Source organism: Mus pahari, chromosome 21, assembly GCF_900095145.1.
Source record: "Mus pahari chromosome 21, PAHARI_EIJ_v1.1, whole genome shotgun sequence".
Taxonomy (NCBI): domain Eukaryota; kingdom Metazoa; phylum Chordata; class Mammalia; order Rodentia; family Muridae; genus Mus; species Mus pahari.
Window position 1 is genome coordinate 31606156 of NC_034610.1, and position 20012 is coordinate 31626167.

The window sequence follows — 20012 nt, forward strand, 5'->3', positions numbered from 1 at the left end:
GTCTAGCCCCTCGGGGGGGGGGGATGCCTCAGCATGAGCCTGCTGAGACATCCCCTTCCCCCACACCTCACCACACCCCCATAGAACATATTCTTTCTGTCTTTATCTTTTTATCAATACATCAATAACCAATAGATGCACACTGTTCATGGGACAGAGATGCCAGCTGGGCATCCATTGAGACAAAGCCTTAACTGCCCCCTGCACACCCACAGAAAAAGCACTTAGGATCTGGGGCCCAGTGACCCACATACTTAAGCATGTCAAAACCATCCCCCCTAGAATCTCCTTGCTAGCCACTCATCACGCGTCAACCTAAAGCCACCTGTCAGCAGGAAGTAGGCAGAGGGTCTGACCAGTGTCCTTTATTCCTGTTTGGTCCCTCTGAAAAGGGACAGACTAAAATGTTTCTGGACTTACAGCCTGCACCAGAATCACCTGATGATGCTGAGTTTCGGGGCCTGACATACAACACACCCATGTCCTCAGGTGATGCTGATGCTCTGAGCAAGGCTTTTGGGGGGGGGGGGATGTTAGGTAACTGGGAGGCTGCACTGGTACCTGGCTAGGAAACGGTTTCTTCAAATGCTCACTCAGAAGACAATGGGGAGGGGGAGGGGGAAGGGAGAGTGGATGCTGGATTGGAGGAAGGGACTGGGAGGAATATCTGCAGGCACCAGGCATGGTTTCTTGTTCCAAGAACCCAGACCAAATAAACGAGAATAAAGATACAAACAGGGCTGGAGAGATGGCTCAGCGGTTAAGAGGGCCGACTGCTCTTCTGAAGGTCGTGAGTTCGGATCCCAGCAACCACATGATGGCTCACAACCATCCATTATGAGATTTCATGCCCTCTTCTGGAGTGTCTGAAGACAGCTACAGTGTACTTACATATAATAAATAAATAAATCTTTTTAAAAAAAGATACAAACAAGAATAAAAAAACGTTTTTCTCTACAGAGAGGTCTGTCTTTACTGGTTGCCTTTGTATAAAGTGCTTCAAGCCGGTTGGGTGCGCACAGTTCAAGCCTCATTATGCCCTCTGTGGTTAGGCATCTCACTAGTGGAGAAGAGGTATGTTCTTGATGCTCATTTTTAACCGTTTTAAGTTTCAGGGAAGACAGAGACCTTCAAAAATGCTGCTCACATATGCGTCATCTGTTCACAGCCAGTGACAGGCTCCTGTCGGAATCCATGTTAAGATGGTGCTGACAGCTCCAACAAGCGCTTGGGAGTCAGGCCCTCCCACCCATGTTGGAGCCCCTCACCCCAGGCTACACTCCCACAGGTGTGCTCTAGACTCTCCTGTTGACTGGGATCTGAAACTACCTCGAGGGTCCAGGGAGATGGTTCAGTCCGTAAAGCGCATGCCTTGCAAGCAGAAGGACCTGCAGCCTACAGTAAACACAGAATAGGCCAGGCTTGGTGAGGCCAGGCATGGTGAGATCCCTTTGTAATTCCAGCAGTGAGCAGACAGGCAGGCCCACTGATTCCCTGGCCAGCCAACAAGGCCTAACTGCCAAACCCCAGGTCTCAGTGAGAGACCAGCAGATAGGTAGGTAGGTAGGTAGGTTAGTTGATAAGTAAATAGATAGATAAGTAAGTAAATAAATAAATAAATAGCAAGGTAGATAAATGTGAGGCACAGCACCTGCATTTATCTTCTGGCCTACACAAACATACACATACATACACACACTCAGGAAAATGCTGGCGCACAAACACATGCTCACATGCAAATCCATGTCCCTCCTCCCACACACACAAGAGAAAATTCAAGATTGTTCAATTATTATATATTTAAGTTGGAAGCAAACGCTTCCAGTTGGACACAACACACACCAACCTGAAGCTATCAACTTTCCCTGTACTGCAAACTCCTTAAAACAGGAAACAGATTACTTCCTTTCACTGAAATCCTTTCCTCAGGAAAGCGTGACTCAGGTGACCGTATTGCCTCCTTTCAGAGAGATAACTCAGGGGTTTTCCATCAGGAGAGTGTGTCGGTCTTCTCGAGAAGACCAGAAACTAGGTCTCAAAGGGAACTTGCCTTCAACTCCCCCCCACCCCACCCCACCCCCGCTTGCTCTTCTCGATTAACAGAGACATTACATGTTTATAAAAATGTGTTCGGGGCTGGAGAGATGTCTCAGCAGTTAAGAGCACTGACTGTTCTTCTGAAGGTCCTGAGTTCAAATCCCAGCAACCACATGGTGGCTCACAACCATCTATAAGGAGATCTGATGCCCTCTCCTGGGGTATCTGAAGACAGCTACAGTATACTTACATGATAAATAAATTTATTACATACTTTTATAATAAATCTTTTTTAAGAAAGTGTTCAACTCTTACTTGCTGAGAATTTCCCAAAATACCATCTATTCAACTAAAATGGCTCTGTTTTCTAAAATAAAAATTAGGACAGTCCATCAGCGGGGCAAAATATTTTCAGTCAAATCTGCCAGTTCCTGTATTCAAATGCTTTCAAAGTTTTCAAAGGCAAAATGTTCTAATTTCTCTGCCTATTGATCTGTGACTTAAAGGGCTGCTTTGTCCCAGTAAACACATCTGCATCTGCCCTCCTGGGCACAGGTTAGAAACCGTTCAATCAGCCATTTGATGTCAAAGAAGATGAACCAGGCTAAGCACACTCTCACAGAAACTCTATTCAAAGAGAAATGAGCAAATTCAGACACTGTAGCTCCAGCAGAATGCTCCAGAAAAGAACAATGATGTGACCAGAGCATGTGAAGGCAACCAGACAAAGGGTGAATGACCAGCACATGGCAAGACAGAAATCAGGACAAGCGGAGGACAGAGGATGCACCTAACCCTGGTAAGATGAAAAGAACTAGACAGTTGCCCCGATTTCAAATGCAGTGTTCAAAGCACTGAGATTTAAAGTGATGGATGGATGGATTGTCTTACACTTGACTTCAGAGTCCAGCATGACCCACATCACCGTCTAAAACTAGGTCCCCAGAATATGGCAACACACGCAGCTGGGTTCCAAGTTCACTCCTAGCACGAGGGGCTAGAGCAATCTTTCAAGAGCCACATTGGACAAGGACTTTTCATCCCAAGGACAAAGTTTTCTGGTGCCTGTCCAAGAAGTACCCATGGCCTGACCTCTTTTCTCTCTCAAGGTCCCTCTCCCACTCCACCTGCCAACCTGTCAGCCTTCCTCTTCACCACCCTCCCTTTCCTCGGCCCCTCCCCTCCCTCCAACAAGCACACTCACTCCACAGGGCCCTGGCACAAATTGTCCTCTCCCTATTCTGTCCACAGACAGCTCCTTCCTCTCGTTCACACCTGGGTGGCATCTCTTCAGAAAGGCTTCTATGAGCACAGCATCCAAAGGAGCTTCTCCCAAGCAGTTGCATGTCTCTCCTCCATACCTCTGCTGTTTTCACTTCACACTTAACACAGGTATCTTCTCCTTCACCTGTGTGGTGGTGGCTGTCTGTCACATCACATTTATCGAGCTGAGAGCAGCCGATTGCCTGACCCAGAGCACCATCTGGAACTAGGTACTTCCTCATGAATCACCCACCAGCAGCCTCTATAGCCATGGGCTCCCCTCCCCCTTGGCTTCAGCAAATTGAAGCAACATTGTGGGAAGAAAAAAAAATTTTTTTGGTTTTGTTTTTTTGGTTTTTTGTTTTGGTTTTTTTTTTTTTTGGGGGGGGGGTGTTTTCGAGACAGGGTTTCTCTGTGTAGCCCTGGCTGTCCTGGAACTCACTTTGTAGGCCAGGCCGGCCTCAAACTCAGAAATCTGCCTGCCTCTGCCTTCCAAGTGCTGGGATTAAAGGCGTGCGCCACCACTACCTAGCAGGAAGAAAAATTTTTGTCTGTGTCAAATATGTATACATTTTTGTTATCATCATCAAGCAATATAGTTTCAATGACTCACATATCTATTACATTGTGTATTATAAATAATCTAATGACCATTGGAAACATAAGGGGAGGGCCCATGTAGGTGCCATGCAAACAGTGCGTGTTTTTACACAAGAGAATGAGCATCCAGACTCATTAATATGCAGGAGTCCTAAAATCAAGCCTGTGCAGACAGATGGGGGTGGGGGAGTCTCATTTGTTAAATTAATTTGAAGTACATATTTCTACACAACACAGAATGTCACCCCGGCAAGAGCTACCATTGAACCATTTTCAAACAAGAAGCCACCCAACCTTTTTATATCCCATTCTGCCTGGAGGATATTAGGGGCCCTCTCAAGAAAGGAAAGGGAAGTGACCAGGAACACAAGAGGGCAGAAAACAGCTGATAAGTCCACTTGTCTCCTTTGCACCAATTAAAAAAAAAAAAGAAAAGAAAGAAAAAAAAGGAGGCTGTCAGGTCACAAACAATTATGAGACATGGGAGAGGTGACAGCCACAAGGGTATTGAATAGCTAAATAAAAATCATCCGTTATATACCATACATTCACTGTGAAGCATTATGAATTAATAATAATAAGTGTGTGAATATTTATACACTGCATACTGTGCCAAGTGTTCTCCCTGTACCGTATCTTTTCATTCTAACCTAAACCCTAGGTGTTGGTTACGATCTGTCCCTTTCCTGAGATGGGACAAGTATAAAGAGGAACTTGGCAAAGCCTTCCAACCTCTGTGTGTCAGACACAGAATCTGAGTCTGATTCTCTCTTCAACTCTGCACCTTCAGGCCCTCAGTCTACCCAGCCTTCTCTCCTGAAGCAATCGAACGAGAACACTTCATGAAGCAGCTTGAGTACCAAACAAGCCCGTAACAGCTGCGAGTATTGTTTAAGAAAGTAAACACATAAGTACATTCGTGTGTACTACCAGCCGCAGGTGCAGACTGCATCACTCAGACGAGAAGTGTGGCATTCAACATAAAAATAAAATTGTTTGGGGGATGTAGCTCAGTATCTAGCATACCCATGGCTCAGGACTGGATCCTGCCACTAAAAAATAAAGTAAGAAAGCCAGGGGAGAAATGGCTTATTCCATCACTAAGTTACCTTCTGACAAAACAGAGCAAACTCAGAACGTCACCAGCTTAGAGACTGGTAGTTAATGTCCCAACTGCTAGAAAGTGAAGTCCCTAATATCAAGGATTCTAAGGGAGCTGCAGCCAGAGCAAAGGCCTCAGGCAGCTCCCAGAAGTCACACCTTCTTTCCCACAGTACAGACTGGAAGGAATGGGACATTCAGTCCCAGAGGACTGCCAAAGGACCCAAAGCCTGTCAAGGCAGACTCCGCCTCGGCCTCCGGATCTGGGACAGTTCATCTCTTGCAAAGCCTCAACTCAGCACCCGCAGAGATGTATGTGAAAGGCCTGTGAAGATGGCTGAAGACGGGGAACCAAGAAGGGCTCTGCCGGGCTCATGTAAATAAAACAGCACTTGCTCATGCAAGCCCAGGCTAACCCGGGGGGGGGGGGGTAAAACCCCAGAGAAAGCAGCAATGAGAGAGAGCAAGACAGAAAAGGGAGGTGAGACCACAAAGACTCCCAGCTACGATGACCACAGGAAGAGGCACAGGCACAGCCATGATGGGGCAGGCGAGAGGAGGCTCTGAAGGCTGAGGCTGCACAGGAAAGAGTGCCCTCCCCATCTCCAATGGTACGAAACCCAGGGTGGCTAAGCTTAGCACGTCACAAACTTCTAAAGGTTGAGAACTGTTCTGGTTACTTATTCCAGATAAACGATTACTTTCAGTGTCTCTTCCTTCCAACCACGGAACATACATACACAAACCACACAGTCAGCCACATACAAGTGGTCCGCGCTACGTAGTCACAGCACAGAGGATGCGACTGGCCATAGGCCCCTCTTGCCGTGTAAGTACTGCTGAGTCACATGAAAATTATCTCCAGCCACGGTGAACACCAACCCTCACAGCACCTCGTCTTAAAGAACATACATATACACATACGTTCATACACACATACAATCCAAAGTTGTTGTGAGCATTCTGAAAGTCCCAGAGGAGAGAAAGGGAATCACAGGAGCTCAGGTACTTCGCTGAGAACTACCTGTTGCTGTTGCTAGGTGATGCTTATAAATAGAAGCCTTAAGGTGCTTTTCTGTCTTAATGAGTGGCCCAGTCAAGCATCCTCAAATGGAGAGTGAGTACTCAGCCCAGAGCTTGTGTGAAGACCAGCAACCCAAAGCCAGGGGCAGGGCGTACCAGCTACGTTTAAAAACATGGTCTCAGCTGTGTGCCACAAGAGGGTCCCCTCTAACTGTAAAGGGTATGTGTTCTTGTTAAAATTCAGGTTCTCATATGGGCAGGCCTGGAAAGGCCAGAGGTCAACAGCAGTGTTCATGGACCCGATGTCAGGTTGGGTGTGGGTGGAGGAAAGAGGGCCATTTTAATGTTACGCTAGCTACAAGTTGAGTTACTATTAAAGCAGGGGCCAAGGAGCCTGGGGAGGTGGCTCAAGTGAGTGAAGAGTGCTTACCAAATCAAACATGGTGACTCTAGCTGGATTCCCCAAAAGCCAAGTGAACAAGCCAGGCATGGGGGTACGCACTTGTAAAACCAAACTAGGGAGGCTGAGGAGGGAGGCTCTCTGGAGCTTGCTGTCCAGCCAGCCTAGCTGACACACAAACCCCAAGTACTGGTGAGAGATCTTGTCTCAAAACACGAGTCAGATAGCACCTAAAGAATGGCATCTGAGGTTGACTTCTGATTCCACATACCCATGACCACGCACACACTCACATACACACACAGGAAAAGAGAAAGGCAGACCGATTGCTCTCCATATTCACAAGAGGCACGTATCATCGGCTGATCTAGAACCCTCCTGTTAGGCTCTAAGTGCTGCTCCATCGATCCTCTGACAGGTTGGCAACTGGTGGAGAAGTCTCTCCAGCGGAAACCAGTACTCCTGCATGGTCAGAATCCACCTCATGAGACCTCACTGCTCACATAACAGTTCATGACCTGAAGCTACAGGATGAAGGGAAGGAAGCAATAAAAAACATAGCATAGCAATTTATGGAGCACTTGCATAAGCTCACACAGCCAGAGACAAACCAGGAATCCAACCGAGCTGATGTCGGGGCCCACGCTCCCAGCCACTCAGCTCCTCTGACTGGCGAGAGGCATCATGGAGGTGAAGAGATGGAGGAAGGCTTCAAAGCACACATTGCTTGTAAACCCATGACCCCAACCACGCCCTTCTTCCTGCCTCTGTTTCTTTAATATGGGCTAACAATGGTACCAACCTCTCTGCTTTGGGTTTTCTGAGGATTCAAAGAAGGTTGTCTAAAGCAAGCTCTTGAAACAGCATGTACCACATTGTAAATGCTTTCATTTCATCTTTGTCCAATATGGTGATTAAGAAGACTTTAATGCTGGAGCCCGGGAAACAGAAGAGAACCATGGGGGTGAGGGGGGGGGTGACTTTCAGAAAGAAGTTTCTGGACATATGGTAAAAGGATGAGCCAACAGCTCCTGAGAGCTCCCCATTCCAGTGACCTCAGAGGCTAAAAGAAAAGGTGCACCCTCAACTGGACAAAACCATGGCCCCATAGGCTGTAGGGAGAAATGACAGTGCCCAATAGTGTAAGACATCACACACCAGTTGACCCACCATCAGTGTGAAACCCACCAACCCCTCCACGAGCACAAAGCCTCGGAAGGGAAGAGCCCCCTTCACTGTCGGATGGAGCCGGTGACCGATGCTAGTTAGCAAGGGCACTGGCAAGCCAGTGGGAGGAGTCTAGCAGGAAAACTATCCAGACGTGCTCACTCACTACTACACTGACTGGAAGCTGCCAGCTCTAGCTGATCACAGCCCAGGGAAGGACAGGGACGCTGGGCAAAGCAGTGTCTTCCTTCTTGACCACATTGTTCAACAGTGTGAAAGCAGAAGACATAATTGTGGGCAGAAGTGCATCATAAAGCTAGTATTTAAATCAAGCTTTGGGACAAAGGCCTGGCCATTTTAAGGTTCTGACCTGAGGATACTCAAGAGAAGTGAAAATATAACGCTATTTCTACAGCAGATAGAAGTAGGAAACTGACTCATGTCCTACTTGATGTACATCTATGACTGTAGGTTATATTCCATGTTCAGTGCCATGTGATAAGACACTCACACTGCCTATCTAGACTCCCTTCCTTCCTAACCACCAGATTACAACTTTTTTATTGCTACAATGTTCCCAACTGGGTGTTCAAAGTCTGGCACAGTGTGAGAGCACTTGCCTACCATATGTGAGAACCTAGGCTCAATTCCCAGCACCACACATATACACAAAAGGCAATCAGCTTCCTCTCCAGCCTCAGCGGTCATGGGGCCATTCTGATAACTAAGAGAGACCGGAATAGATTTCACAGGGAACTTTTTTTTTAATGAGTATTGGTGTTTTGCCTGCATGTATGTCTATGTGAGGGTATCGGATCCCCTAGAGTTACAGATAGTCGTGAGCTGCCATGTGGGTGCTGGAAACTGACCCCTGGTCCTCTGGAAGAGCAGCCAGTGCTCTTAAGCACTGAGCCATTGCTCCAGCCCCTCACAGGGAACTTTCTAAAGAGTCTCAGCTGAGCCGGGCGTGGCACTCGGGAGGCAGAGGCAGGTGGATTTCTGAGTTCGAGGCTAGCCTGGTCTACAAAGTAAGTTCCAGGACAGCCAGAGCTATACAGAGAAACCCTGTCTCGGAAAAAAAAAAAAAAAAAAGAGTCTTGGCTGTCACTGGGTATGATATTAACCCTGTTTTTCCAGCCTGACGCAGGAAGAACCTGGGATAGAACAATCATCTATGCTGAGGTACCACAGCACATGCTATACCACATGTACATCACATTGAGGCCAGGATGACAGAAGCCCCTGGGCTGCCCAACCTCACTCTTATACAAGAGAAAACTAAAACTCACAGTTGCTTAGCCCCACTGGCTTTCTGTTATGGGGCTGCCTCTACATGTTGTAAAATTTGTTAAAAAAAAAAAAAAAAAAAAAAAAAAAACCTTTAGCCAAGTTGTTTGGCTGGACAGGTACAATGAAATAGGATACCTGTCATCTCATGTTTTCTTTCTGACACATTGAGACCATGTAGAATAAAATACTTGTATGCCGATGGCTCTCCTCCACCAGCACAGGATATTAATAAATTACAGCATGAGAACACTGTGAGCCTACTCCTAAGTGAGCTGAAGACTCTTGGTATGTTCTATGCATTGCCCTGGGAAGAAAATCCTGGGAAAATGTATAAAACAGCATCCAAGCACCTTGGTCAAACACTGTTCACCACGCGGCTGGGAGTCACAAATGGAGGTACTCAGCATCTCTGTGCCTCGGTTTTCTCAAGTGGTGAATGAAATAGTGGTTCCTGCCTCAGAGGTGGTAGTACATATTAAAATGAGCTGATGCTTACCTAATACCCAACCCTGTGCCTGAGATTGTTAATATGTACTAGGCATCTATTCATGTCATGGTAAAGCTGTCGATGATGTAGCCAAAAGTTAATAATAAAAGCCAGATGGGTGGGTGTGTTTACCCAGCACAGTGCATGCTTTCTTGACATGACTCTGTAATACTGACATAAGCACAGTCTGTAGATGTGGCTGATTATAGCTGATGCTTGACAGTGCTCCTCACTGCCACACTGACAGTCGTAGAACGGCAAGGGTGACGACAAGGGTGCCGACATGCGCAGGACAAGCTGCTTTTCCTGGAGATGTAGTTTACAAAGTGGAAGCTGGGCCGAGAGACTAGCGGAGGCAGATAAAAACAACCCTTGAAGCAAACAACTGTCAACCGTTTATTACAAGGTCAATACCCATGAGCGTGATAGCAAGAATAAATCATGAAAGCTGAAAGAACACGGCCTCTTGCCATTCAAGAGTTCAGCAAGTATACTTACTTACTTATTTATGTATTTGGAGATCCAAACACAAATAATTACTACCTTTTAACTTACTTACCTACTTCGTATGTATGTATGTATGTATGTATGTTTGTATGTATTTAAAGATTCTGATGCAAAGAAAGCATCCAGGCCAATCTTGGATGCTGCCATCACAGCATGTAACCTAAAATGAGTGAACATCCGGGGTCCTGAGCCAACCATGGTTGCTTGTTCGGGGCAGCACAAGAGTTTTTCTAGATGAAAGCAACCTCAACCAAGCCTTAAGGCCAAAGGTACCCCAAAATGTGTTTTAGCATTTCTTCCTTTTAAATCGATGACAATAATAGGATGAGAATTAACATTTTTCACCCATCTAAGAGAAGATGAAGGAAAAAACAAAGGAGAGAGGACCTCTCTCTCTCTCCAGTGTGCCTGTTAACATTTTTCTGTTACCCTATCAAGTCTGGCAGAGCCACAGGAAAGCCAGCGTGATCCTCTGACACCTCTTCATGAGACTATAACAGTACCATACAACAAAGATAGAATATGAGCCATAAGCCTGAGCCATGTTACCACAAACCATAAAAGCCGTAACTCAGAAAATAAAAAGTAAACGGTTGGAGTTCATTTTAGTAGTATATTTTATTCAAAATATCATCACATCGATATGTAATAAGTAGGAAAATCGTTAATATTTTCTACTCCTTCTTCACACTGAGTCTCCAGACACCCTGTGCACTGCATACCTAGTACCTGGCAATAACAATTAGCCACATGTCAAGGAGAGCAAATGTAACTACTGGCTCGGCAGGCTCTGAGGACCCCTCAATGGTAGTGGTACAGTCAAGCATACCATCTGCTTCATCTCAGCAAGCTAGCTGGAGCACTGGTACCGTCTTCAGTACAAGTTAACACTTCAAGTTAGGGGAAGGGGCTTAAAATAACTTAAGTGTACTGCTGCTAACCACGTTTTATTGCTCATTCGGCCAGAGTCACTAAGGCCTATGTATTCATCCTTTTTCCCATGGCTTTACTTTGAGAGTCCTGGAAAAGTCTGGCAGATAGGAAAAAAAACCTACTTCCTAAGACAGTATTCTGTGTTTTCCTCCAGAAGCCAGGGATAATCGGACATACACCAGACTCTTCATTACCGGGACAGCCCCTTTCCAGTGACCTATATAAGACACTGGCTTGAGAAATGACAGGATGGGGTTTCCATTGTCACAGTCATGGGTAGAGCAGTTTGAAAGATGATCTGAACACACCAGCATCACTGACTACTCACGTCTACTGAGACGAACAAAAACAAAGGCAGAGAGAGAGCGCTTAGCCAAGTCTTCACCTGGAAGACCAATGGGGGTTTGGGGGCAGGGGCGGATAAACTGAAACAGATGTTGAAGTGAGGAGGTGGGACCCCTGAGACTTCACTGGTTGATTTCGGTAAACTTTGTACTATTGAAAAAGGTCAAAGAGAGCTGAGTTAACTCTGGCAACTATCCCTAGCAATCGAGAGAGACAAGATAAAGTAGCAGGGACCCTTCCACTCCTGCTACACCGTCCAGCACCCACTGAGTTTCCTCTTCCCGAGCACTGTACAGATCCGGACTGTATTCCAGACACTCGGCTCCCTCTCAGTGCTTAACTGGCCTCAAAACGCTGCGCCCTTGGGGGTCCTGGCGCCTCCAGAGCTGAGTCCCAGCCTCTGCAGGAGTCCTGGCGCTAAGGTTCTCGCAGGCGCGAAAGCCCGTTCGCCCTCTCCAACCCAAACAAACAGGCTGGGCTGGCCGCAGGAGACTTCGTCTACCTGCCCAACTGCCGGGTCACGCCCGCGGACTGCTCCGGGCCCACAGCCTTTACTACATCCAGGGCCAGGGGCAGTCACCCACACAAAGACGCCTTGTGCCTCTGCGCTTGGCTACAGGCAGCAAGTCCCGGGCACCGTACCCGAACTGGCAGAGAGTACCCTGGCGCCAAATCCCAAGCCCCACATTCCCAGCCGATCTTCCACGGAAAGGCCATAGCTCCTTGGCTTAAATATAGGTGTCCCGTCGGCTGCAGACAACGCGCACCCCCACCGAAAGAAACCGATCGGAGCAGGCGCACCAGAAAGAGGCGCACAAGCCGCTCAGCATAAGTTTGCTTTGTCGCCGGCAGGAGGGGCCGAGCTCCCCAGTGCCCAACTCTTGGCCCGCCCCATCTCCCGGGCTGTAGGACGCGGGGGTCCTCCACGGCTCGCTCACCTCTAGTCCAGTCCACCACTTGTTTGGGGCTCCACTTGGTCACGGGCTCCATGGTAAGCAGCTTCGCTGTCCGCTGGGCTGGGGAATCGACAGCGGAGTCCTACAGCCTGTGCCTGTGGTTGTCCCCTGCGTGTCCCGGGAGTCCGCTCAAGCCTGCATGGCCGCAGTCAGCCGGCCATCGCGCTGCGGTTCTGCGAGGGGAGCGCGGCCCTGGGTCTCTGCGCACGGGACAGCTGTGTCCGGTACGGCTGCTCCCCGCAGCTACTGCCGTCCAGATGCAGTCCCCCCCCCCGCCGCCGCTCTCTGCTACAGCTGCTTCTCCGCAACCACCGCAGCAGCGGGAGCAGGTTGCAACCTCAAACCCCAGGCCCGGGCTGCCCTGGCGTGGGACTCTCCTGGCCGGGAACTTCTAGGTTGGCCGACCCTCCGCGGCTCCTGCGAGCGGTGTCCGTCCCCGAGGTCCCCACTCCGCGTGCGCCCGCGCCTCGAGCCTTCCCGCCAGCGTCCCACCTCCTGCGCCACCGTCGCAGGCCGCCCGGGCGGGGAAAAAAGCAGAGCCTGCGCGCTCCGGTTGCAAACTTTCTGCTCCGCTCGCCGCTCCGGGAATAAGAGAGGGGGCGGGGCGGAGCGGGAGCAACACGTGGGAGGGGGCGGGGCCGAGTAGGAGCAACACGTGGGAGGGGCGGGGCCGCGATGACGCAGACCCCGGTTGCTCTCCCTCCTGCATCCCAGCTCTGGACTATGGGATCTACTTTTCCTCTTCTAGGGGTGGGCTGGAGCTGCAGCCTGAGTCCTGGAGGGCCGCTTGGCTCCGAAGAGGTCCCAGCTTAGTGGCAGCCGAATCCCGTGAACAGTTTTTTTTGTCTTTGTTTGTTGGTTTGAAATGTGTCTGTTCTCGTTTTTAAAAGCTTCTAGTCGCAATCTCGCTTTAGCCGTTCAGCCTTTTAAGTTTCCTTTTAAGTTACCTAAAGTAGGCCAGTTGTGTGTGTTTTAGACAAATGGATGGCGGTGTACCACTGCTCCAAGGCCGCTACAGTGTATCAACTCTTCGGTTTAATAACACCAGAGTGGCAGCTCTTCGAGTTGTGTTTTGACATAATGTAATAGTCATATTTTCAAAATGACCTAACGCTCTATTCAGATTAGTCATTAACCCTGAGGCGAAATTTGTCAGTGAGCCAAAAAGAAAAGAAAAAATAGAGAACCTCGCCTAGTTTCAGCCTCTGACAAGGAGAGGAAAACCCTTTCTGTTCTACAAGCTTCAATTTGGAAGCAGAGCACGGGGTCTGGGGAAAACCCTATAACCGGTGTTTACCTCCCTCCTACACACATGCAGACACTCTTTTGGGCCCTAGTGAAGTCTTCTTTCAATTATAGTTATTGATTTCCATCTTCCCCTGAGCAACTATTAACCCTATCCAAGGAGGAAGCTGCTTGTTATTTTGGGTGTATTGAGCTGGATCTGTTCTTCCTCTTCCAACTACTTAGCTTCTGAAGTAAGGGAGTGGTTAGTGTTTATTGATTCAGTAAATACCCGCAGTTGCTTCCCCTGTTCCAACCACTGCGTTCATATTTCCTCTGTTAGGATAGCTGCTCTTTATTACACGTGAGAATCACTGCTAGCACCCAGCTATCTGCTGTATAGTGAGTGTTTTGGGTGTACAGTGTACACACCGTCTTAGCCCTCCTGAACAATTCGCCTATGCCATAAAGAAGCACAACTATCAAAAATAGCGTTTTGGTTTTTTTTTTTTTAACCAAGAGTAATTACCCAACCCAGAAACTTGACAAAGGCCATGAGAAAATTTCTGGTAGAGTAGCTGCCCTCTTTTTAAGAAATGATCTTTGACATCTGTCTTTCCTTAACCATCTTGACCTCTGCACAGTGGGAACTGTGCCTACAGTTTCGAAAATAGCTATATGATTAGATGACCAAGCAAGTAATTCATCTACAAAACAGTGCTGCCTTCGAAAGGGGACGCAGTAATAACTAAGTTGGTAGACTATGAATCTGGCTGTGTAACCCCTGGAATCACAAAGAGGATCAAATGCTATCAAATGCTTTCGCTGTAGAATTTTCCTTGATGTTTTGACAATGTTCTCGTGTTCCTTTGCGTCTGTTGCCTTAAAAGCTAGAATTCCAGAGTCCAGTTTGCTGAATTTAATCCCACAGATAGCACAATCTATACTTGGCACATAAACAGAATATGCAAAGAAAGCCAAGTTAAAAATCTCTGACCAATTAACTACCTAAATGAATTAGCAACATGTTTACTCCTCCAGTACTGCAGGCTAATTGCTATGTAAATAAGGCCTTCTACCTTAATTATAGCTGTTAGCCTGTGAAAGTTCTAGGGTGTGCTGACTGCCAGCCCAAAGGTAAACTTTACATAGAAAGTTTGCACATCAAAGAGGAGGGATTTTTTTAGATAAGCAGCTATGAGAATTGATGTATATGCAAAAGCGATCAGTTACACACTTGCCAGTTTTCTTCCTGCTTGTCCCTGGTGGCCTTGTTCCTTGGTACCTACACCCTTCAGCAGGGGCACCCTTCCTCCTTTCTGCCTGGATGCTTGCCAGGGTTCCTCCTACATTAGAAAATGGACAAAGCTTTTGAATGAATTTGATATGTTACAGTGTGGATATTAGAACCCACTCTTCTATGTTTTCCTTGCCTCTCCTTTTCTTGGCCAGCTGCCTTGCCTGTTTAGGTCATTTATTCAATCAACAAAATATGTTGTAAATGCTCCTGCCATACTGAATTGCGTATGAAGAAGATTTAAAAAAATTGCACAGCTAGTAACTCTTGGATATCATGGGACTTTACCAGGAAGGGTTTTCTTCTGTCACCTTTAGTCAGAAGACAAAGACCAAGGAGGTATAGAGGGGACACGGACCAGCGAGTTTGGGAATCAGTTTCACGTTAATAATTTGAGTCTCTTCAAAATGTATTGGTGTTAGTTGAGAAGTAGGACCTATGTACTTTGGAGACAAAGTTATTACTATAACTATTGAATAAACACACTAGTAAAAGACTCTGAGCCCCTTCCCAGTTCAAAACACTTCCCACAGTGAGAGAAATGTGGAGGCATTCAAAGGCCAGCTGCTCCAAATGCTTTTTCTCTCACCTGAGGCCCCTTCTTTTCATTGTTGTCTTTCTGTCACAATGTTCCTTTTCCAAATCAGACTATTTAGATTCAGTTAATCTTTCCCAGGTATAAATTGACTCATGTTGTTTCTCTTTCAGCCTGCAAGACAGCAAGTAATCCAGCGGAGTTCCACCAGACATGTATCCCAGAGTGGGGCAAGTATTCTCTATGATGTCACCTGGCAGCAAAGTGATGAGTCAGGGAAATTACCCCAAGCTTGTCTCTGCTCAGCTACAATGGACCTGGATTCTTCACACCACAGTAATGAAATTATCTCCCTAAACACACAAGCGTCCCATCAGATAATCCAGGCGGTAAAGCTCTCAAACATTTTTTTTTTTCATTGAAATAAATGCAGCCTTATTTGTTTGAATTCTTTTGATCATTCAGAAATCTTGCTGGGCAGTAGTGGCGCACACCTTTGATCCCAGCACTTGGGAGGCAGAGGCAGGCAGATTTCTGAGTTCAAGGCCAGCCTGGTCTACAGAGAGAGTTCCAGGACAGCCAGGGATACACAGAGAAACCCTGTCTCAGAAAAAAAAAAAAAAAATTCTGGATGTCCAGCCTTCTTGGGACTAATTTTAGGCTGGGTCTGAGTCAATTGCCCAAGCTGACCTTGAACTTGTGTAGCCCACATAAACCTTGAACTTATGATCCTTTGCCTCAGGCTCCAAACTAGCAGCTTTTAGCAGTGTAACCCACCAGGCTTCCTTTTGTTGACTGATTTTCCAGTGGTCTTGCAAACTTTATATGACCCAGCACAGGGGAAGGCCAGGGCCAAGAAGTGGGAGTGGGTGAGTAGGGGAGCAGGGGCGGGGGGGGGGGTAGGGGAGGGGGACTTTCTCAGGAAAGCATTTGAAATGTAAAAAAAAAAAAAAATTGAAAAAAAAAAAAAAAAAAGAAAAGAAAAGAAAAAAAGAAAGGAACCCAGAGCCTTGCACAAGCCCAGCAAGTGTTCATCCTGTGTTTCCACTATTCAAAATCCGGTTCCGAAGAGCTGATTCAAAAAAGAAAGAAAGAAAGAAGGAAAGAAAAAAAGAAAGAAAGACAGACAGACAGACAGACAGACAGAAAGAAAGAAACACTGACCGCTGTCACTGAATTTCAAGGATCTAGAACAGCATTTCTCAACCTTCCTACCCTGCGTCCCTCTAACACAGTTCCTCATGTGGTGGTGACCCCCAACCATAAAATTATTTTGTTGCTACTTTATAACTGTGATTCTGCTACTGGTATGAATCATAATGTAAATATCCTATATTCAGGACATCTGATACAAGACCCCAAAAGGGTCACACCCCACATGTTGAGAACCACTGATCTAGAGGCACATTTTGAAGAGTTGCTATATGAAGCAACACCCACAAATAGTTAAGCCTCTTACCATCGGGTGCTAAAGCTGCTAACAGGAGAACATTGCATAGACAAGACAATGGGTCCTATCCCCAACTCCCAACCTTGGATGCATGATGTTTTCTATTGCAGCTATCAGGTTGCAGAGTATCTAAAAAGAGCAGAATGCCATTCCCACCTGTTGTTCTCACAGCTCCATGCAACTTCGTAGGATTCATAATCTCTCTGGACAAGTAAATATGACACCATCAGTTCCAGACTCAGTGATCCTTGTTTCAAACACAAGTTTTATGTTGATGTTGACAGACAAAGGCAGAGGGTGCGAAAGCATAGAGACCACTGTAAGTCTCTTTTTTAAAATTAAATTATTCCAAGTAAATCTTGAGCATTAGAAATAAAGCACAGATTTGAATATCATAGTTTGCTAATATTAACAGGACAGACAAATAATTGTTTCTGTATGATGTTTCTCTTCCTTGATTTGGTTTAACAGAGATATTTTGTAAGACCATTTCACGCCAAACAGAAGCTGGGTGTGGTGGCACACTTTAAGCCTGGCACTTGGAGGCAGAGACAGGTTCTGTTGCTTTCAAGGCAAGAGCTTTATTGAAGGAACTCTCCAGCCAGCTCCAGAACATTGTGTGTTTCTATGGATTTTTTTTTTCTTTCAGTGCTGAGGATTGAGCACAGTGCCTTACACTAGACAAATATTATTTTACTAAGATGTATCCCAGGTCCCCCTCCTCCTAATTAGAGTTTTCAACAAAATTAAAATACGCAAATACCAGAACTATCAAAATTACGATGATCATGATTCATACTTTGGTTATCAAATTGAGGACTTCACTTAATATCATTTTTTAAAACAATAGAAGTATTAAACACACAGAGAAACTCATTCTCGTCTTCAGTCATCAGATGGAACTTGTTTTCCACTTGAGGGTCCAGCTCCCTTGTTTATTTTCAGCATCACTGTATGAGCTAAGGAACACTCAGAAAGCTGGTAAAAGCTCCTTTGTGGATTTGTCTGTGAGGTGTTTCTGGAAAAAAATGAAGGCTAGAACCAGTAGACTATGCAGAGAGGCTCCCTCATCCACCAACCTATCAGAGAGACTCCCTCACCCACCAACCTATCAGAGAGACCCCCCTCATCAACCCCACCAGAGAGGCTTCCTCACTGACCCCCAGAAATCAAGAACAAGAAGATAGATGAAGGCTACATTTCCCTCAGTAATCCGTGGCATCTCTCATTTCCTACTCTTGGCATCCTTGTTAATCTGATTATCAGTTCATACCCAGAAGGGTCTCAGATGTCCATGATGCTGAACTTCCCACCAATGTGAAGGAAACTGTCCTGCCCCATCTCATTAGAAGGTGTAATATCTCCATGTAGCTGACACAGTATGAAGTTTATCTGATTATCTTTAATTCAATTTTCTCATTTCTTCCTGTACCACTGGGTTTTACAGTTTTGGTTTTTTTGGGGTTTTTTTTTTTTTTTTTTTTTTTTTTTTTTTTTTGATGGTTTCCTTTATTATTGTTTCACTGCACACGTTTTCTTCCCTCTCCTAATTAATACACTAAGAAACTTAAAAACATTCCTTTCTGGGGAAAAAAAAAAAAAGGACTTAACTTCATTAGCCAAAGCCTGTTGTCTTTAAAANAGTATGAAGTTTATCTGATTATCTTTAATTCAATTTTCTCATTTCTTCCTGTACCACTGGGTTTTACAGTTTTGGTTTTTTTGGGGTTTTTTTTTGTTTTTTTTTTTTTTTTTTTTTTTTTTTTTTGCAAAATCGGAGTGATTCACAGAATGGTGTTACCTTCGGTTACTAATTAATACACTAAGAAACTTAAAAACATTCCTTTCTGGGGAAAAAAAAAAAAAGGACTTAACTTCATTAGCCAAAGCCTGTTGTCTTTAAAAGTCCAGAGGTGAAGTCCTGGACAGTCCCTAGCCAAGCCACCACACTATTAGGGTCTCTTGCTGAGTGGTGGGGGCACATGACTGTAATCCCAGGAGGCACAGGAAAGTGGATTTCTTGTCTGTTTGAGGCCAACCTAGTCTAGAGAGAGAAGTTCAGGACAAGCCAGGGATGCTCAGAGAAACCCTGTCTCCAAAAAAAAAAAAAAAGAGAGAGAGAGTCTTGGCAGACTGCCGTGAACTTGATAAACTCCAAATGTACCATTCCATTCATTCACTAAGAGGTTAGCCCTGTATCATGGACACACATGGGGCCACAGAGTCATGTCTCTCTGCAATTCCACTCACGCATACAAGAGCCACGACCAAGCAGCCTGGCAATACTTCATCTTATTCATTTCTTCATCTTATTTTATCCTGAGAAACCCTGCATCGTCTCCTGCTTTCCAGACTAAAATGTAACTGACCACAATTTTAGATTTTTTTTAGCACATTTTAGAGTATTTATGTGCCAACAACCCTACGTGGGGCTTTTTTAATGTAGCTATTTCCACTTAATTGAAACATTCCCTCCTGAAAGACAAAGAGAGCTGGAGAGGACCCAGTAACCTGAGGAAGCCTAAGGGGCTCCAGAGGCTCATTAAGCTCATTAAGGGTATTGACAAGATCCCTCCCCAACAGGAAGCAAACAGTAAACAGTTGCTGGTGGACAGGAGACTGTGTGATTGAACAGCTTTCAAGTTGGGCAAGTCTACAGTTTTCATGAGTTGTTGTCTACACTGGGGTGGACTGTTCAGGGACACAGCTGTCTTTGAGTCACTATGTTCCGGTAAGTGACCTCAGGAAGCTCACTAGCCCACCAAGATACACTTGGGTGGGATGGTCTCTCTATTCAGTCGACAGTGTCCTATTGAGGTGAAGATTTGTTCATGGCTTTCCAGGAAAAGTTGTATAATGAGGTTCTACATAGGAACTACACTTTCAAGGACCTCAGAAGACATTCCACCAAAACCCTCTGCTTTGGGGATCACAGGACATTTTTTTTTTTTTTTTAATGAGCAAATAAAAATTGCATGTTTATCCTATTCAACATACTGTCTTGATATGTTTGAGTGGTATCCTAGCTAAATCAAAGTACGCAAGGATTTAATTTTAACCACAGATCATATGATTCCAGAAAATGAATTTTGTTCAATATAAGTGTGAATTAATGATGTGTAAGTTCATACTCACACACTCTCTCAGAAATGAAAAAGGAAGTATAAAGTAGTTTCATTAAGGAATTCTAAATTGATTGTATATTAGCAACCAAAATAAAAAAGAAGAAAAATGTAAAAAAATAAATAAATCCATTTTTTTTCTCCTGGCCCAACAATAACAACTCTGAGACTAATTATTTATTAATAAACCGCCTAGGCTGTAAGCTTCGGCTTGTTCTCTGACGTGCTGTTAACTTATTATCCCTTTTATCCTAACCTGGGTTCAGTTACTTGGC

The 20012-nt window shown here is 45.7% G+C and overlaps 1 protein-coding gene across 2 annotated transcripts in view; it reads right to left on the reverse strand.

The window, feature by feature from the left end:
• The window catches only part of Cnksr3 (CNKSR family member 3), a 93412-nt gene extending 80734 nt beyond the window's left edge, over window positions 1–12678 (reverse strand). For both annotated transcript variants that reach the window (XM_029532791.1, XM_021220887.2), the window contains exon 1: window positions 12092–12678. In XM_029532791.1, the coding sequence (XP_029388651.1) occupies window positions 12092–12143 (52 nt within the window). In that variant the 5' untranslated portion in view covers window positions 12144–12678. The remainder of the gene's footprint in view (window positions 1–12091) is intronic.
• Window positions 12679–20012: the final 7334 nt, after the last annotated feature.